The sequence below is a fragment of the Populus trichocarpa genome, chromosome 6 (genome assembly GCF_000002775.5).
Source record: "Populus trichocarpa isolate Nisqually-1 chromosome 6, P.trichocarpa_v4.1, whole genome shotgun sequence".
Lineage (NCBI taxonomy): Eukaryota > Viridiplantae > Streptophyta > Magnoliopsida > Malpighiales > Salicaceae > Populus > Populus trichocarpa.
The window spans coordinates 17,192,576-17,212,409 of NC_037290.2; the positions used below are offsets into that span (position 1 = coordinate 17,192,576).

Consider the following 19,834-nt stretch of genomic DNA (forward strand, 5'->3'; position numbering starts at 1 on the left):
TTTTCATTCAGATTTCTCATCTATTTTTGCACGAAATTCACCCCTAGGGAATGAAAAAGGGACATCTAGTCTTTAATGAGAGTAAATCTTGGTATTTGATTCAAATGGGAAGGATATTAACCATTGGCCAAAAGTCATCATCACAAGTTGTAAAACTGGGTGGCAAAGGCTGATTGGGTCAGCTGTTTGGGGATGGTGTCGCGACGATTATAGAGGCGACCAACCAGCAGGAATCATACTAGGGCATAGTACAGTGTCGGGCCATGAGAGTGATGTCTTGTTTGTCTTGTTAGTAGAGAGATGAGGCATTAAAAGTAGCCACTCATAAAGTTTTTCGGGTATAAAAAGTTGAAAATGATGAATAGTGGCCAACGACAAGTCATTAGCCCTTTTTTTTTTGTTGTTGGTCAAAGTGGCATTGTTTTTTTCCAAATCAAACCATTTTGGTCAAAACGCACCATTTCATTTAAATGAAACAAAACCTTTTTGACACCCTTAGGGTTTTAATTTGGGATTTGACTAAAATTCAATTTAGTGCTTTGTATTTTGATTTCTTTTAATTGCATCATAATTGACTAAAAAACTTTTAATTTTATACAATTTTATCGTTTCTAAACTCAAATATGAACACCAAAGTTCAGCGCCTTTTGATTTTAATCCTTGGTTTTGGATTTATGCAAGTTGATCCTCAATTTACCATTTAACTTTTAATTTGCATCAATTTCACCCATGTTTTCAACCAAATTAAGTTCTCAAAGTTGAACGCCTATTTCAAAAAGATCCTTGGTTGTGAATTTATTTAATTTGACCCTTAATTGAGCCTAAGCTTTGATTTTCTTGCACTTTTGTCCCTGATTTCAACCAATCGACTTTGTAAAAATTAATTTTGATCCTAAAAAATTTCAATCTTCACGATTAAGCCCAAATTAGGCTTTCAAACTTAAATTTTCACCAGTTAAGTTTCTAATAAAGCCAATCTGACCCATTAAAAGTATAGTTAAGTCCTTACACCTAATTAAATCATTTAATTTGACCCAAATTAATTCTTAAACATAATTAAACCTTTAATTTGACTCATGATTAAATTAAATTAGCCTATTAAAATCTAATTATATCCCTTAACTTATTTTTTATGCAGATTCATCCAATAATCATTTAATTTAACATTGAAACTTTATTGTCTCTTCAATCTTGGGTAGAATGAGGTATGATTGGGATCTTAATTTTATTAAAAACTTTAGCTTGATTCCTCCCATACATTTGTAACCCTTCTCAACCTGCTTTTGCCAAATTACTAGTCCTTTTGTTATTATTATTTTTGTTTTGTATTTTTTTATTTTAAAAATAAAAAAGGTAAATTTGGGGGCAAACCTAAAAATAGGTTATGACAGTTGCCCACTCTTTACAATGCTTACAACAGAAAGTCTCATGAGAAACTTTAGATAGTAAGCTTGTAAAGAAGAAAAAGAAACGAGAGATTGTGGATTTACTAGATCGAGAAATGGTTAATCCTTCTAAAAGATTTAGAAGTGAGGGCTCAAAGGCGCACTTAGAAAGAGATAGGGCTAGAAAGCGCATTATCTGAAAGACGAGCAAATGCGCACTTAAAAAGGAAAAGAGAAGGCTATAAAGTGCACTCTCTAGGAGATAAGGGCTCAAATGCGCATTTAAAGGGCTAGAAAGCGCATTTGTAACCTTTCTCAACCTGCTTTTGCCAAATTATTAATCTTTTTGTTATTTTTATTTTTATTTTTTATTTTAAAAATAAAAATGGTTAATTTAGGGGCAAACCTAAAAATGGGTTATGACAGTTGCCCCCTCTTTACAATGCTTACAATAGAAAGTCTCATTAGGAACTTTAGATAGTAAGCTTGTAAAGAAGAAAAAGAAACGAGAGATTGTGGATTTACTAGATCGAGAAATGGTTAATCCTTCTAAAAGATTTAGAAGTGAAGGCTCAAAGGTGCAGTTAGAAAGAGATAGGGCTAGAAAGCGCATTGTTTGAAAGACGAGCAAATGCGCACTTAGAAAGGAAAAGAGAGGCTATAAAGTGCACTCTCTAGGAGATAAGTGCTCAAAGGCGCACTTAAAAGGAACAAGATAGGGATCAAAGGAATACTAAAAAGGAAAAAGAGATAGGTCTATAAAGCGCGCTATCCACTACTAGAAATTTTGTGAATACAAATGGAAACACTGATAGAATTTTTCCGTTGGTAGATTATGGTGAATTTTACGTAAAGAATTTTCCATTGATATATCTATCGGTAAACATTGATGGAAACATTTCATTGGTATATACCGAGAGAATTATAGTGGGAAAAGAATGAATAAAAAAACCACAAAAGTATGGAGACGTGTAACTTTTACCGACAGCTTTATTAATGGAATAAACCCAACTGTAAAGTTCATCCGTAAATATACCAATGAAAATAATCCTTCGATATATATTGAAAAAATTACAAACATTATTATAGTTGGATTCAAAAACTCAAATCATACAGTGATGTAGCACTTTTTACCGGCAGAATGGCCAATGGAATACCCGATAAAATAATTGTCAGTAAATCCATTGAAAATATTTAATTTATGACCTCATGATAAGCCTCCCCTCCCCCCTCCCCCATTTCTCCTTCTTTCTTATGCATTTGTTCCGAAACAAACAACCTCCCCCTTTCAATCTCAACACAATTCAATCTCTCACAACAAATCCGGCCACCACAACACTTGGTTTGTCATCATCCGTGTTCTAATTTAAATTTTATTGAGGATACTCCACTTTAAGTAAGTAAATCTACCATTTTTGTAAAACAATTTTTAAATGTTATTTGTTTTTGCATATTTTTGTACTATATGTATTATGTTTGGGTGTTTACCAATTTTTTATAGTTTTTTCTCATACAATTTTGTTGTATGGATTTATGATTTGTACATGTTATGGTTTGTTTTAAATTTTGTAAATTTATGAAACTTGTATTGAATTTTTTACTTTGTTGTTTTGTGATGAAATAAATAATGGCTTAATTAACGGGTTTGTTTTTATATTGTGTCAATTTTATTGTCGAGTTGTAATTTTCAGTAAATGTGTAGAAATTTGAATTTATGTAGATATATAATTGATAGTGAATTAAAAGAACTATTAAAATAGATTGAATAAAATCGAGCTAAACCAATATTTTAGAAAATTTATTTAGTTAACATAGTTAATTAATACATGTTGTCATCATTATTTATATAAGTTTGATATAAGTAATGGATGATTGTTCATGGATATATAGAGATTGACCCCAAAGGTTGCAGAAGATGAATTATTGTAATGGGATTCAAGGATTTATTAATTATGTACTATCTAATCTGAAAAATATTAGTGAATAGAGTATTAGATGTCCATGCAAGAGGTGTAAAAATAAAAAGTTTATCTATCCAAATGTTGTAATAATGCATCTTCTACAAAAAAAGGTTTATGGAGAAATACTTGTGTTGGTATGCATGTGGAAAACCATATATTTCTTACGATACCATGGTAGAAAGGATAGTTGGGCCAATTTCTAGTTTTAGCAACGTGCATGGTGTTGTAGATGACTATAATGATCTTTATATGAATATGGTTATGAATGCGATGAGAATGAATCAGGGTTATACAAGTCAATGTCCAATCATAGATGAAGAACTTAATACAAACGCAACCAAGTTTTTTGATCTTTTGAAAGATTTTGACGAACCATTATGGGATGGTTGCACAAATCATCATAGTAAATTATCGGTTGTTGAACATGTGTTCACCATTAAGTCAGATCATAGTTTGAGTGATACTGGTTATAAAAAAATTATCGAATGAGCAAGAAGCATTTTACCGAAAGGGAACAAGCTAAAAGAGAACTTCTATGCTGCTAAGTCCATAATGAAATCCCTCAGTCTAGGATACTAGAAAATTAACATGGGTCCAAACTTCTGCATGTTGTCCTACCTTGAAAATATAAAGTCGACCAAGTGCAAAACATGTCAGCATTCTTATTATAAACCCACAACTAGTAGGGGAAGGACTCTTGTTGCACACAAAAAATTTAGATACTTCCTGATCACACTTAGACTGCAGAGGTTATTCATATGACTAAAGACTATTGAGCACATGAAATGACACCAATCACATGATGTGGTAGATGGAGTGATGGTGCATATTTTTTATGGTGAAGCCTGGAAACACTTTAACAGTGTGCATCCTTAGTTTTCAGTGGAATCAAGGAATGTGCATCTTGGGTTATGTACATATGGATTCAATCCATTCAGGTCATTTGCTGCTCCTTATTCTTGTTGGCCGGTGATACTCATGTTTTACAACTTGCCACCTGGAATGTGTACGAGGCCAAAGTTCATGTTTTTATCTATAGTCATCTCCGGTCCTAATAGTCCGGGTCAGAATATAAATGTTTGTCTTGACCTTTGATTAATGACTTGAAGCAGTAGTGATTATTTGGAGCTTTGACTTATGATGTATCGAGGAAACAAAATTTTCATATAAAGGCAGCTTTAACATGAATTATCAATGATTTCTTGTTTATGAAATGGTTTCTAGTTGAAGCACCCATGAAAAACTAGCATGTCTATATTGTATGGAAAATAACAAGGCATTTACATTAACAAACAATGGTAAAACATTTTATTTTTACTGCCACTAGTGGTTTTTGCCAATGGATCACAAGTACAAAAGGAATAAAAATGATTTCTTTTTTTGACTACCACCGATGGTTCTTGTCAACAGATCATAAGTACAGAAAGAATAAGAATGACTTCTTTGTTGGAAGAGTTGAAAGGAATGTTGCACCACCGCTTCTTTCGGGTGAGGAATTGTATGACGTGGTGTTGGAGTATGATGACCTTATGTTTGATTTTTAATCTGGTAAGCAGAAGTTTCCTGGTTTTGGTTTGACAGTCATAACCTTGATGTTATGAATATAGAAAAGACCATGTTTAAGAATATTTTCAACACAGTTATGGACGTGAAGGGGAAGACAAAAGAAAAAATCAAGGCTGAAATGGATATAGCTTTGTTTTGTCACCGTAAAAATATGGATTTGGTTTATGTTGGGTCATAAGTCGCAAAGCTCAAAGCTAGCTTTTCCTTAGAAAAACAATGCATAATTTCTTGTCTACTTATGACTTAAAAGTCTGTATTTTTCTGATGGACATGACTCGAACATATCAAGGTTGGTGAATTTGGAGGATTGCAGATTGTATGGAATGAAGAGCCATGACTGCCACGTGTTTATGCAAACACTCATTCCATTAGTTTATTAGGATTTATTACCAAAGGAAATAGAAGATGCACTAATGAAGATCATTCATTTCTTTATAGATATATGCTCCAACAAGTTATAGACATAACATATGGAGAAGCATGAAAAGAATATCATCCAGACAATATGAAAACTTAACATAATATTCCCTCCATTATTTTTTGACTTAATTGAGCATCTACCCATACATTTACCGTTTGGGGCAAAAGTTGGAAGCGCAATCCAATATAGATGGATTTATCCATTCAAGCGGTTAGGGATTACACATGCATCGTAATTAAAGTTTTTTTTGTCTTTCTTTGCATAATACAAAATATTCGTTTAATTCCATGCATGTACTTCTTCAACCTTAAGAGAAAAGTAAAAAAAACAACGCACATGTTAAGTCTTTGATATGTGAGGCCTATATTGTTAAAGAGATCTCCACATTTATCTCGTACTATTTTGAGTCTTAATTGAGAAAAACAATCAATCGTATTCCAAGTCATGATGATGATAGGGAAGTGCCTTCGAGTGGGAACATATCAATATTCTCCTATCCTGGACGATCCGTACCAAAAAATGTTGTCACTCTCTCTTTTTCTATCTTTTTCTTCACTCATATTTTTGTTCACGACCCGAGCCGAAATCAAGCATCTTCTTTTCTTCTTATCCTAAGGCATGTTGTCTTTCTATATTTTTCACTTTCACAGCGAGATCCATTTACCCGCAAGTACGAGGTCCAGTGGAAGGATGATCTTTCAATGTAAGTTTGTTTTACTATCGCAATGACATGTTTTATAGTTTTTTAAAAAAATAATTTCATTTAACGAATACAATTTTAGGTTTACAAATATTGAGGCTGCGAGAACAATAACATCAACCTTTAAATTATCGATGGAAATTGTATTGTTTCAATGGAGTCAGGTTTCCAAACATTCTGAATGGAAACTGCAGGTCGGTGCATGGTTTTTATGGCTAGCATTAACTTAAATTTTTTTATGTTAATTTGGTTAGTTTATTGAAATTACATAAATTTTTCTTTTATAAATTTTTATTTCAATGGAAATTTTGAATGAAAGAGAGCTGATAATAATATTGCAAGAAGGGTTTGGGAGAATCACACTACAATTAAGTAAGATCGAATTCAGGATAAATTTTTTATTTCAAATATTAAAATTTTATTCTTCATTTACTAACAAATAATTAATTTGTACCATGTAGGTTGCGTGTTTTTTGGTATGAGGCATAAAAGAAAGCAAAAAGAATATGTGAAAGAAAGAGAGCTTCCAGGTTGGAATGACGTGGGGGTTTAGAAGGATTTAGATCGTTGTATGTCTCAGAGGTTGTATGAGCGGAACACATTCAGCATGTGACATCCACGTGTTTCACTCCACGGTCACATTTTAGTGGGGAAATCAGAATCGACATGTTCATGGTTCTGTTACCATGCATACTAGTGGCACCATTCTGTTCGTTTCGCATGCAAAGCGGATAATAGGAATTTTTTTATTACATCCATTGTTTATAAGGTGATTTTTATAAATATATTTAACTGACAACATTTTTATCTTGTAGGCTATGATTCTTGGACGCGAGCAAACCCGATGAAATGTTTTGTTGAAACGCATGGACGAAGTGATGACCGCCAAAAAGAAATGCAACAATTTGTGGATAGTCGAGCTCAACATTTTGTGGTATGTTGGTTTTTAACTATTTTTTTCTTAAGTTATTTTTTCCTTGAATTTGATGAATTTATTTTTTCTTTCTAGGATATATATAATAGTCAGTTGAAGGAGAGATATGAGGATGATCATTTGACCCATCAAGATCTCGATCCAGATTTGTAGTTGGAGGAAGAATCGTCTAGTAGACCTGATAGAAATCGGGTGTACGGACTCTCTAACACTACGGTCGTGAACTTGTAGACGGTCTGTAGTGCTTCGACCATTAGATGCTTGCAATTGACTTTGAGCACTTAAACTCCGGAGTTCGCGGTGATGTTAGACTAACGAGTATAGGCTCGGATGCCCATCTTAATGAAAAATATGAATGACTCACTGATGATTATGAAGAATTCCGTTGATTGGTAATGGAGATGAGATCACAGATGAGTAGTACATGTGCACCTTCTAATTAACACCATGGTACTGACGACGATCAACTTCCTCCTCCTCCTCTACCGTCGCTTCTATTTTAGATTTATTGTATTTGAACGTATAAATATTTAAATTTATAATAAATATTTGATTTTTATATTATTTTAATTATTTTTGTACTTTTGTTCAATATATTTTTTAAAAAATATATTTTTAAAATATTATTGACGGGGTATATTTTAGAGAGAGTTGAAATAAAATTAATGTAAATGCCACTGCTATTGGTATTACGTTGGTGATATGTTATATTTACCGATGAATATACCAACAGATAAATAAATGTTCATTTGACCAATGCTGACGGTAATATACATATTGATAGACTGTGAGTGTTAGTACCGACATAAATTTCTGTCAGTAAAACTATTAAATCTGGTTGTGTAAATATATAAACTCATAAACATCACACAACAAATCAAACTGTAATAATGTTATTTATATATATAAAAAAAAAATTATGTGATCATATGTTTTGATCACTAGGAACAAGGAAATACTCAAATAAACATGGAAAACAGAATTGTCAAAACCGATGAAAATTAATAATTGAACAATATAAGTGAAAATTAGGATATGTATTTCATTTTTCATCATCAATCAGTTCTTTATCTCGGGGTTGGTTCAGGGAAAGTTGGTGACATAGCACTCACGAGGGAGGCCGTGTGGGAATCGCTTGGAATCTTTGCAATAGTCATAGGTCATGTAATTGTCCCGCACCCATTTCATCTGGCCTTCGCGTCCGACATCGAGCTCTTCCCAGATCCATGAGTTGCTGATGGAGTCAGCAAAGCCAGATTTTGATTTACAAGAAGATGCTCCGTAAGACCAAGCACAGGCATTGACGTTGAAGTTCCTAAACGAAGCAACGAAGGGTGCTTTTGTCCAATCTGTCTTAACTCTTCCACCACATGTTGCCCAGTCATCAGCTTCCCAAAGACTGGAGTAAATCCTCATTGGTTGGTTCTTAGGGAATGGAACGCCAATGGATTCTAAGTTCTTGAATTCTCTAATTGCAATGCCATCAACTGAAAAACTAAAATGCGAAACACAGAAAACAAGGGAAAGGATCCTGTAAGAAATAATACCGATTTAATGAAGGCCTGAGAAATTGTTTGTACTTACATTATGCGTTGTGGATTCCAAAGGATAGAATACGTGTGGAAATCAGCAGTGGGGTCAAACCAAAGATAGAATTGCTGCTCTCTGTTACCTTTGCCTTGGCTGAACACGTTAGTGTGAAGAGTGTATGGCTGACCACTTGTATTTCCCAAGAATTCGAAGTCTATCTCATCGTGGTATGGCCCTAGAGAGGATAGCTGCCACAAATAATATAGTAGTTAGTTTGTTAGTTTTTAAAAGATGATTCATTGCTTTGGAGCAAATACATAATATATATATGAAAGAAACTCACATAAAATGTAGTGACAGTGCCGGCCGAATTGCCATGGACAAGCTTGAGCTGGATATCAATCTTACCAAATAAATACTCTTTCTTGGATTGAAACCCTGATCCAGAATTTTTGTCAAGAATGAGGCTCAGACCATTGCCATTGTCGTATACCTTACCGTGGTCATGTCCCCAGTTGAAATAAAAATCATTGTAGAAGCTGCCGGCAGAAGCAACCACCAGAAAGTTTACTATCAGAGAGACTAGCAGCCCTGCTTTCATTGTCTTGTGCTGTTGTTATTGCTATGCAATGGGTAGACTAACTGAGTATGGATGGAAGAGAGAAGCGCGATTGTGAATTTGATGACTTGAAATTGATGTGAATACTATTTATATAATGTAGACGAGAAGGCAGGCAGGAGAGACTAGGTAATGCAAAAGAGGAGTCCTAATACTTTTTCAGCTAAAAAAAAAAAAGTTGTAAATCTGTACTTCGTCACCGAATAATGGGCTTCCATGAAGACTTTGCACGTTTGGACTCTTACATGTCAATACCAATAATCAGACACGGTTTTCGGAACTCCACCAACCTTTCGTTATACATATTAACAGGTCATTTAAGAATAAAAAAATGTCGTCGTTTAAATTCCCCATATTTGATCTAGGTTAGGTTTTAGGAGAAATCCATCAACATTTGAAGGCAACTGAATTTCAATAGAATTACATCTTCAATAAAATAAAAAAGAAAAGGAAAAAGAAAACTGGATGATATTAAAATTTTGATTGCCAGCACAATGAGTAGTCAACAGTACTACATGTTCCCCACAACCATAGTCTAACGTAGTTCTCATAAAAAAATAAATAGACACAAGCTCTCTATAGTAAAGCACAAAACTATGTCGAGGTCTTGAAGCTTAATGAATTTGTTGCTGAATGGTATTTACAAGATGGGAGTAGTTTTCGACTCCCACCTTTGTCAATCAATGTTATTATATATATATATAAAAAAAACCACCCACCGACGGTAATACAGACGGATACGCGCGCGCCAAAAAAAATTCCCCGCGGGAAAATTACCGACGGATTTTCCGTCGGTAATGTTAAGGGTAATGACAGACGGATTTACCGACGGCTTTTCCGTCGGTAATTATGGCATGGCTTGTAATTTTGTTGCAACTCTCTGTGTAATACCGACGGATAATATCCGTCGGTAATGCCGTCGGAAGTTAATCACCGACGGATATTATCCGTCGGTAATGCCGTCGGTAAAGATGGCATGGATGGTAATTGTTCGGCAACTCTCTGTTAAATACCGACGGATATTATCCGTCGGTATATCCGTCGGTAGGTATTTGAAATATATAAAAAAAATCATATTACACTTCCAATTTTATTTCACATCCCGATCCAATCATCCTGGATCTCAACCCAACTCATCATCATCAACACAACATTTTATTCAATAACATCATATAGAATTATAACTATGAACATTCATTTAATTATTTTATCCTAAATTAAGATAAACTAATAATTAAATGCAATTCTATATATATAAATTAACATTTTTAAAATAAATCAACAATAACAATTATATTTATAAACTAACATTTTTAACATAAATTCAACAATAACAATTATAGCAATACAAACAATAATATCCTAAATTAAGATAAACTAATAATTAAATGCAATTCTATATATATAAATTAACATTTTTAAAATAAATCAACTCTAACAATTATATTTATAAACTAACATTTTTAACATAAATTCAACAATAACAATTATAGCAATACAAACAATAATATCCTAAATTAAGATAAACTAATAATTAAATGCAATTCTATATATATAAATTAACATTTTTAAAATAAATCAACAATAACAATTATATTTATAAATTAACATTTTTAACATAAATTCAACAATAACAATTATAGCAATACAAACAATAATATCAAAACTAATAAACTAAAATTAATAAATAAAATTAAAAAAACTAAAAAACACTACACAACACACAAAATTAAAAAACATTATATCAATTCAAAATAAATTTGGGAATAAAAAATGCTTACCTTAATAATGTGTTGAATTTAAGATTTTATCTACAAACAATATACAAAACAAAGAACACCAAAAAAAATAATCATAATTAAAATAAAAAAAAATACAAAGATAAAGAAAAAAAATACATACCTTTGAAAACTAAATGAGAGAAGAAGAGAAAGGGAGAAGAGAAAGGGAGAAGAGGAGAAGAGAAAGGGAGAAGAGGAAGGGAGAAGAGGAGAAGAGAAGTGAAAGGGAGAAGAGGGGGAGAAGAGGAGAAGAGGGAGGAGAAGAGGGGAGACGAGGGAGGGAGAGGAGGGGGAGAGGGAGGAGACGGTGCGGGGGGGGTGGGAGTGGCGGTATATATAGGTAATTTCCGACAGAATTACCGACGGCACTTAATTGTTGTCGGTGCAATTAATTTCCGTCGGTAATTCCGTCGGAAATTAATTGAAATGCGCACCAAAAAAGTTCGAAAATCCCGCCAAACTTTTCGATCCATCGGCAATCCGTCGGAAATGCCGTCGGTGATGGTGCAGACGGACACGTGTCAGACATGCGCGGTCCGTCGGTAATTCCGTCGGTAGGGGACGTCGGTAATGCCGTCGGTGTTGGCATTGCTTTGCGAAAACAAAGACGTCGTTTACGTTGCGGTGTCTAGCTTTTGAATTGATTTCAACGAGACCATAGTGAGGATCTACTCTGATTCCTCTGTCAGTTGTGTCATACCAATAACATTTGAATAAAAACACTCTATTTTGCTCGCTATGATATTGCAGTTCGATGACCTCTTCCAATCTACCGTAGTAGTCAACTTCAAACTCACTAGAAGTCGATCCCTTAATACAAACACCACTGTTGTATGTCTTTCTTCCATGCCCGTATTCTTCAGTATGAAAGACATATCCATTGACAAAATATCCATTATAGCACTTGACTTTTCTTTCAGGGCCCAGACATAGTAAAGACAGTGAAATAGCAGCACTACCTCCCATTTGATAAACCTAGCTTGTAAATTAAATACAACAATAATCAATAAACGGATATTATGTAACATTGACTACAATTAATTACATTGCAAGAGATAATGAGTTTGTGCTAGGACTTACATGTGTTCTAAACCATGTGGCAAATTGTTCATCTTGTAATTGAAAGATCTGGGATTCGGTCAGCTGTGAGTTATTGGACAGTAAGTATCGTCGATGTTGCCTGCAAGGTTGTTCCAAAGTATATGAGTGTATGGTATCACAAAACATAAATAGTACACTCTTGACAAAGTTTAAGTCGAACATCTACTTACTTAATAAAAGGTCTCAGCTCATCACAGTTAAATATGACATAATTGTGTGCTTATCTAAACTCTATTTCAGACAAATATCTTCCCCTCACGGCATTTTTAGGTGTGGGTCGTCCAGGATTGGAGAATATTGACAAGTTCCCACTTGAATGCACTTCACCACCATCATCATGCCGTGGAACACGGTTTATCCTCGTTCTCAAATGAGGTTCAAAATAGTATGAGATAAATGTTGAGATCTCCTCAACAATATACGCCTCATATATTGACGTCATGACGCCATAAGGTGATCCACCATTAACTTGTCCACTTCTTTAGACTCTTCAATAACGATGACAACAAAATCAAATTTTGGATCTAGGGATCTCAAAATTCTTTCAATAATCCGAGCATCTGTAAGGGCTTCTCCATTTCTTCTCATTTGATTGACTATCACCATAATTGTTGTGTGATAATAATCAAAAATAGATTCTAAGGACTTCATTTGTAATGATTCAAATCCACCTCGCAAAGATTGGAGATGAATCTTCTTGATTCTGTCAGCACCTTTGTATTTTTATTAGAGAGCCTCCTATATTTCTTTTGATGTTTCTGCGGAAGTAATGATCTCAAATATGGCTTCATCAAGACCTTGATAGATGATGGTATTTGCTTTGTTGTCTTTCTTTCTATTGGTTTTGAAGACTTGCTTTTGTGCCTCTTGTAGATAATCTTATGCTCCTTTATACTCCGGTTCATCATAACCATATTCTACAATCTCTATACACTCTTGTGAACCAAGAAATGCCTTCAATCTGTTACAGCAATTATTATAACTATCTTTGGTTAGCTTCAAAATGAGTGTCTGTCCATTTTATGTAGTCATTTTATTTTTTAAATGACTATATCACCTTCTAAAAGTTGAATTTTGCAAAATGGACACTGCAAATGGATCCAGAATGGTCAAAATAGTAGGGAACCGGTCTGACTTGGTTGAAAATGGGTCAGAAATGAGATGAACTAGGAATATTCTTTTGGCTCAGCTGTCGGCTCGGCTTGGAAAAACAGCTCAGCTTAGGCGGCGCGGCTCGGCTCAATATAGTACTAGACTTTCAAGCGGCGCGTGTATGCCACCGATATCTCTGATGAGGCTGATTTTTGCACCGTTGAGTTTGTATTGATGAACCCTACAATGTGGAATGATCAAAATGGGTTTTTAACCACTTTGAAAAATCAAGTGTATCACAAAAACTCTGTTTTTTATGAACAATGCTATGATATCAATTGTTGGTGGGATCGACCACTGGTGGTGGCTTTGAAACACTCCGAAGAGATAAAATTATTTCAACAACAAGAAGCTTACAAATAACTAGGAGCTCTCAAACACACCCTTTTTTTTTCTCTGGTGTTTCTCTCTTATATTTTTCACACGTAATAGCATAAATTTAACAATGTATTTATACTCAAATTGAAAGTAAAAAAAAAAATCATATTTCAAGTGTGAATACTAATAATTGGTGTGAAGATGACTAGCGGTTACATTTGATGGTTGTAGTTGATGGTTGCCATCCTCTACCTTCTTAAATGAATTTACTTTTTTATTTTGAATATGTGGTGTCAGTGGAGAGGATTGGTCTCTCGGCTGGTGATTTTTTAGGAGAGAGTGTTTTTGGTGTAGATAGGGTATAGGTGTGCGTGAGGAAGGCTGAGAGAGTGTGCTCTTCTGTTTTTTCTTGGCGTGCATTTTTTTTTTTTCCTGGTTTTGGTGGTGGCTCAGTTATGGAGGTTTTGCTGGTGTCAAAAATGGAGAAGTAAACAAATGGGAAGTGTGTGGCTTAGGGTTAGCTAGTGTGGAGGACACGTTTTATTTTTCTTTGGGAGAGAAGGAGAGTTTTTTTTATTAGGTGTGGTCAGGCCATTTTTGTGCGTGTCTTCTCTAAGTAATTTTTTTTTTCTTTTTGTTAATGACTCCTCAAATTTCTCCCCACTTATGTGGTATAATTATTTATATATAGGCAAAATTAATTTGTTTTTTATCCTTTTAATTAACTAAATAAACACTTTAGTCTCTCTTTTTCTTTTTTATCCTCTTGTTCATATTAAAAAAAAAAGGGTCAATGCTAATTCAATAATAAAAATAAATAATAATTTTAAAATGAGCACATTAAAAGCTGAATGCCGTTGAAAATAAATTTTTGATTTTTGAATTATTTTGAAAAGATATTAAAATTTCCAAAAATGATACAAACATATCAAAAATATATTTTTTGGATTCTTTGTTATTTTATTGCTATTTTTTGAATTTAAAAAAAATTATTAATAAAATGAGATTAAAAAAAATTGGGTTATGAAAATTATATCAATTAATATAATTAATATAATGCACATGCAATAGAAAAGAATATTGATATAGTAAGATTTCTCAGAACTTGTTTTTGTTTTGTTTTTATAAGAATCCAACTATTAAAAAATTTGACCGTCTCAAGAATCAATTGACTTCATATAGGGAAAAACTAACTATTTTATCTAATTTGGCTAATGAACTATCACTTCAATGTCTATCAACATTCTTCACAAGTTGTATGTCGAGCGATGTTGGGGTAAAATAACTTTGGTATTTCAATTATTCATACCTAATCTAAATATATTATTGTAAATTTAATTATGTGTTGTTGTAGTTATTACAGCTATATATATATATTTCATACCCATAAAATAACACTTTATTAGCTCAAATTTTGTATAATTTAATTTTATAGAATTTAATTTTTTTTCAACTTTATATCATTTTTTTTAATTTATTGAAATTAAATGTAATAAATATCCTAAGACTAAAATAAAAAATAATAATTTAAATGTTAAAAATATGTAATATATTTATTTTCTCGATCTCAAATTTAAATTCTTAATTACTATCAGTTTTAAAAGAAATTCCAAGGTATGGCAAGTGTTATTGCCAAGATTCTCATGTTCGTACTTGATGCAAGATTTCCCGGTAGTTCCGCTACATAATGCATTATTACAAATATTCCAAACAGTTTTTAGTGTAAGGACAACCTGGCCATTCGAGAGTCGTGGAAATCAGTTACAAAAACTACAGATTGCGGAAAAGTAGAAGAATTGGAGATGAATAAAAGACAATCAAATGGATGATTCTCCTTAAAAAAAAGGGTTTAGGGTGGAGCATTACAGAAGCAGTCTTGTTATTACATGAAACACCCTGGTAAAAATCCTACGTTCTTCATTGCAACAATAATAATATGTTCACATTGTCTTTTTTTCTCTTATTCATTTTCTTAGCTTAATCATACATATTTTAGGTGGTTCCTTATTTTTCTTTCTTTAATCATTCATTTTTTAATTAGCCCTTTGAAATCTCCCAAATCTCTTTATGGTGATTAAATCCTTGAATAGCGAAGAATTCTGAATTAAACTCGTAAGATTGCTTGTTCCCTGATCTAGATTACAATGACTAGGAGGTTTGAATCTAATGCCTTGGATGCAATTTGTTTTTCCTACTATAAATTGGATTTTGATGGAAATAAATTTGTTTCCTGTTAATTTGTCTTTCCATGTGATTTACAAATATACAGCGTCTGGAATTTGAAATTTAAACCATTCACCAAATCTCGATATGTGATGCTCGAAACTCACTCAAATAGTTGTTTAGACAAAATTTCCTGTATTTTTCTTTGTAACAACAAGATTTCCTGAGTTCTTATCTGCCTTTTATTTTAAACCAGTTTCTGCAAGATAAAAAACACTGACAGCAGCAAACAGAAAATCCCAAGTTAGAAGATGTGCCGAATCAAGAGGAATCCTGTCTTTGCAACTCTTCTTGCAATAGCAATCTTAATACCTACATGTAAACCAGCTCAGGGATTTTACCTCGGCCAAAGAAATTTACACATTGTAAACTGGTTGGAGAGTGGTGAAAAATTAATGGCTCGGTGCTGGTCCAAAGATAATTCATTGGGAACACGCATTGTGGAAAACAAAGAGGAATTCAAATGGAAATTCTACGAGAATATCTTTTTTGGGCAGACGAAGTTTGAATGTGACTTGGAGTTCAACGACAAAGGACATCCAAGAAGAGGGCGTTTCGTGGTGTATGACAACAAGCAAGAGGTTAGGAGACGAAACTGTTACCAAAATTGTATGTGGGGAGTCGGTGTATATGGCCTGTATGCATTTGATGAGAAAGACAAAAAATGGGATTATGAGATTCCATGGCCAAGCAAAAATAGGTTTGAATCGGCTGCAGAGTAACTTAATTAGCTATTGCAATGCTCAAATACTTAACACGATCGAGAGATGTTTGAGTGAAGAGAAACTATTTGTTTGTCATGTAATGCATGGCTATGGGATTAATTGAAGCTGTTATATCACTGTATAATTTAAAATGATCACAATTAGAAATGTGTATAGAATTCTATGAAAATAATTAAGATCAAACACAAAAAAAGATTAGAATTCTCAATAATCTATCTATTATAAGTGCTTAGTGTTAACCTAAATACAGAGAAAGTATATATAGGTTAAACTGAAAATATTATTCTACCATTAATAAATAATACTACATAAATATTATTTAATATCTCTCATCAAACTCACAATGCGGCAATTATAAACATCGAGAGTTTGCCAACTAGAAAACAAAAATGAGAGATGGAATGCGCCTTGGTAAAGAAATCTGCAATCTGCAAGGAAGAATGAACAAAAGGCAAAGTAATGGTGTCATGCTTGAGATGATGACGAGTAAGATGACAATCGATCTCAATGTGCTTAGTTCGCTTATAAAAAACCGAGTTGTGAGCAATCTGAATAGAACTCTAGTTGTCACAATACATAGGAGTAGGATGAGAAAAAGAAACTCTCATATCAGCAATTAACCAATGTAACCAAATAATCTCTTTGGTAGTAGATGTCATGGCACGATATTCTGCTTCGGTGGATGATTGAGAAACAATAGATTGTTTCTTGCTTTTCCAAGAAATAAGAAAATCACCTAATTAAAAAGATACAGAACCCGGTAACAAACTTGCGATCTATGAGATCACTACCATGATCAGCATCGGAGTATGCACGCAGCTTCAAGAAAGAGGTGGATGAAAGTAAAAGACTCTGAAAAACTGTACTCCGAAGATATCGCAAAATACGAAGAACAGTTGTCCAATGAACAGTAGTAGGAGAAGCAACAAACTGACTAACAACATGAACAACATATTCAATATCTGGATGAGTACTGATGAGATATATCAAGCTCCCAACAATAGTACGGTATAAAGTAGGATCTATCAAAGGTAAACCATCAGAAGAAGAGTACCTTGTGTTAACCTCAATATGAGTATCTACAGTCTTGTTATCAATAAGTCTAGCCCGCTCAAGAATATCTGCAACATATTTCGACTGAGAAAGAAGGTAATCTCTAGGTGAGTATGCTACCTCAATACCCAGAAAATATCGAAAATAACCCAAATCCTTCATTTTAAATCGTCTAGTCAACTCTGTCTTCAAAACTAAAATATCATCAATGTTATCACCAGTAATAATCATGTCATCAACATATAAAAACAGAATGATACGACCTGCATCGGTGCACTTAATAAAAAGAGCAGAATCATGACTACTAGAAACAAAGTCAAGAGACGAGATCACAATAGAGAATTTCTCAAACCAAGCACGGGATATGCATTCCTGGACTGATTCTTGGTTGGAATATGGATCCTTAAAGCTACAATTTCCATGATTGTACTATCTAAGCTCTACAAACACTCATTTTAGAGGTAGGAAATTTCTTTAATGAATCATGGTATTGAAACTTATCTTGGAAGAGAAACTTAAGGCCTACAAAATTAAATCAGCTACTACATCTTCTTAAACTGATTGAAGGGAAATAGTTAAAGCAGAACATAATAGATTATAAATGCTGGGAAGCAGAAGAAGTGTTTACATTGTCAAATCTTGCAACTTCATTGATAAAATTGCTTACCTGGGTATAGAAAGGAATAGTACCTCCTAGAGTTGATGTTTTTATTTGGATTTTACTTCATGGAAGAGTATATACTAAGGAGTTTCTTTTTCGAAGACATTTGCTGTATTTGGAGGAAGCAATATACCCTTTTTATATGGAAGTAATAGAAACTACGGATCATCTTTTTTTACATTGTTTTGTTGTTTAGAAACCGTGAAACCGTGAAACCAATTTTTGATATGGTTGAACTTACAATGGTGCATGTAGATGAACTATTGTTTAAATGGTACTTCCTTGAAAAATGAGAGTTTCAGCATAATGCAATTCTAATGCTAGCTTGGTACTGCTTGTGGAATCTGGTTGGTTAGGAACAAATTAGTTTTTTCAAGTAGAGTTTACAGATTGGGATACAATGTTTGAGTTAATTCCTCATCGTCTAGCTTTATGGTTGAATACAATTGACAAAAACTTTCAATACATGAGATTTGATTTGTTTAGAGGTTCAGAAGGTATTCTCTCTTGGACAAATAAGTCAAGTTCTATCAGTATTGATAACAAGCATGGTTTTGTACATATTTCTTAGTTGTTTCTTATTTTTACTTCTTTTTGTAAATAGACAATTGTGTTATTTTTCAGGCTAGTTTGCCATTATCCTTGTGGCACTAGCATTCATTAATAAATTCCTTAATTATTATAAAAAAAAAAAAAAAAAGCACTTATGCCCATATAAGTAAGACAATTTCCCAAGTAACTAATAACATCATAAACCATCCTCTATAAATTTTACTCATAAATCATAACTCTCAATACGCATATTCTTTGTCTAAAACTCATAAGTCTTTGGTATTACTCAACAAATAGAAAAAAGTTAAAGCTTAGTGTTGGAATTACTTTTAAAGTATGCATTCGAAGTGTTATTTTAGTTTTCCAACGTGCATGTATAATTATTAAAGATGTATTTATCCTTTTAAGTCTCTTGAATTATCACTAGACTAATACATATATATGAGTTAAGAATATTATAATCTAAGTCCAAGTCCATTAGGACTTCCTCTCTTAGAAAAGATATATGATATGAAATACAATGGTCTTTCACCATGCTTCCCTTCTCCTTTTAATTATTTCGAACAAAATATCAAAGCTAGTAAGGATGTTTAGATGGATTATAGAAACAAAGAAATCCTAAAAGAAAGTGGATAGAGAAATGAGATTTGAAAACTTGAAGGTGCAAGATGATTAGAGCCTAATAAGAGAATTGAGACCTTGCATTAAGAGAGATATAGAAAACCTAAAAGGAGAGGTTTACTTCAAGTTGACAAGTCATTGTAAAAGAGAAAGCGTGGGACAAAGGAGATCACACCTAAAGAAAGAAAGAAATTTCTTTATAAAGAAAGAGATGAAAAATGATAAAAGATAGTAATCTGATAAACAATGAACCAAAATAGAATGACTACTTCAAGAGCCAAATCTTGAAAGAAAAATATTTGGCAAAAGAAATATGACAGTAGTCGTAAAAGGAGAAAAATAAATAAGAATAGTCATCTTAAGACAAATACAATTGTTGAAGAAAAGCAAATTAAAAAGATGAGTTAGTCATGATGAAAAGAGTGGATTAAAGAAAGATGCAAGAAAGATCTTAATAAGATAAGATAGAAAATCCATAAATAGTGACACCAATGTGGTCGTCCCCAAAAATAAATAAAGACATTGAAGTTT

General features: G+C 33.1%; 1 protein-coding gene across 1 annotated transcript; it reads right to left on the reverse strand.

The window, feature by feature from the left end:
- Nucleotides 1-7,844: 7,844 nt before the first annotated feature.
- LOC18100515 (xyloglucan endotransglucosylase protein 7) lies at nucleotides 7,845-9,184 on the reverse strand. The gene is made up of 3 exons (XM_006381760.3): nucleotides 8,841-9,184; nucleotides 8,552-8,745; nucleotides 7,845-8,462 (listed from the first exon to the last, which is right to left on the reverse strand). The coding sequence occupies exons 1-3, from the start codon at nucleotides 9,096-9,098 to the stop codon at nucleotides 8,051-8,053; spliced, it is 864 nt and encodes a 287-aa protein (XP_006381822.1). The 5' UTR covers nucleotides 9,099-9,184; the 3' UTR covers nucleotides 7,845-8,050.
- Between the last annotated feature and the right edge of the window lie 10,650 nt (nucleotides 9,185-19,834).

Excerpts from the sequence above, each read along its gene's own strand:
- LOC18100515 (XM_006381760.3), bottom strand. The coding sequence starts at position 9,098 with ATGAAAGCAGGGCTGCTAGTCTCTCTGATAGTAAACTTTCTGGTGGTT. Across the intron at positions 8,746-8,840 it reads GCACTGTCACTACATTTTAT|CTATCCTCTCTAGGGCCATA; the intron begins GTGAGTTTCTTT and ends TATTTGTGGCAG. Across the intron at positions 8,463-8,551 it reads TGGAATCCACAACGCATAAT|TTTTTCAGTTGATGGCATTG; the intron begins GTAAGTACAAAC and ends TTCGCATTTTAG.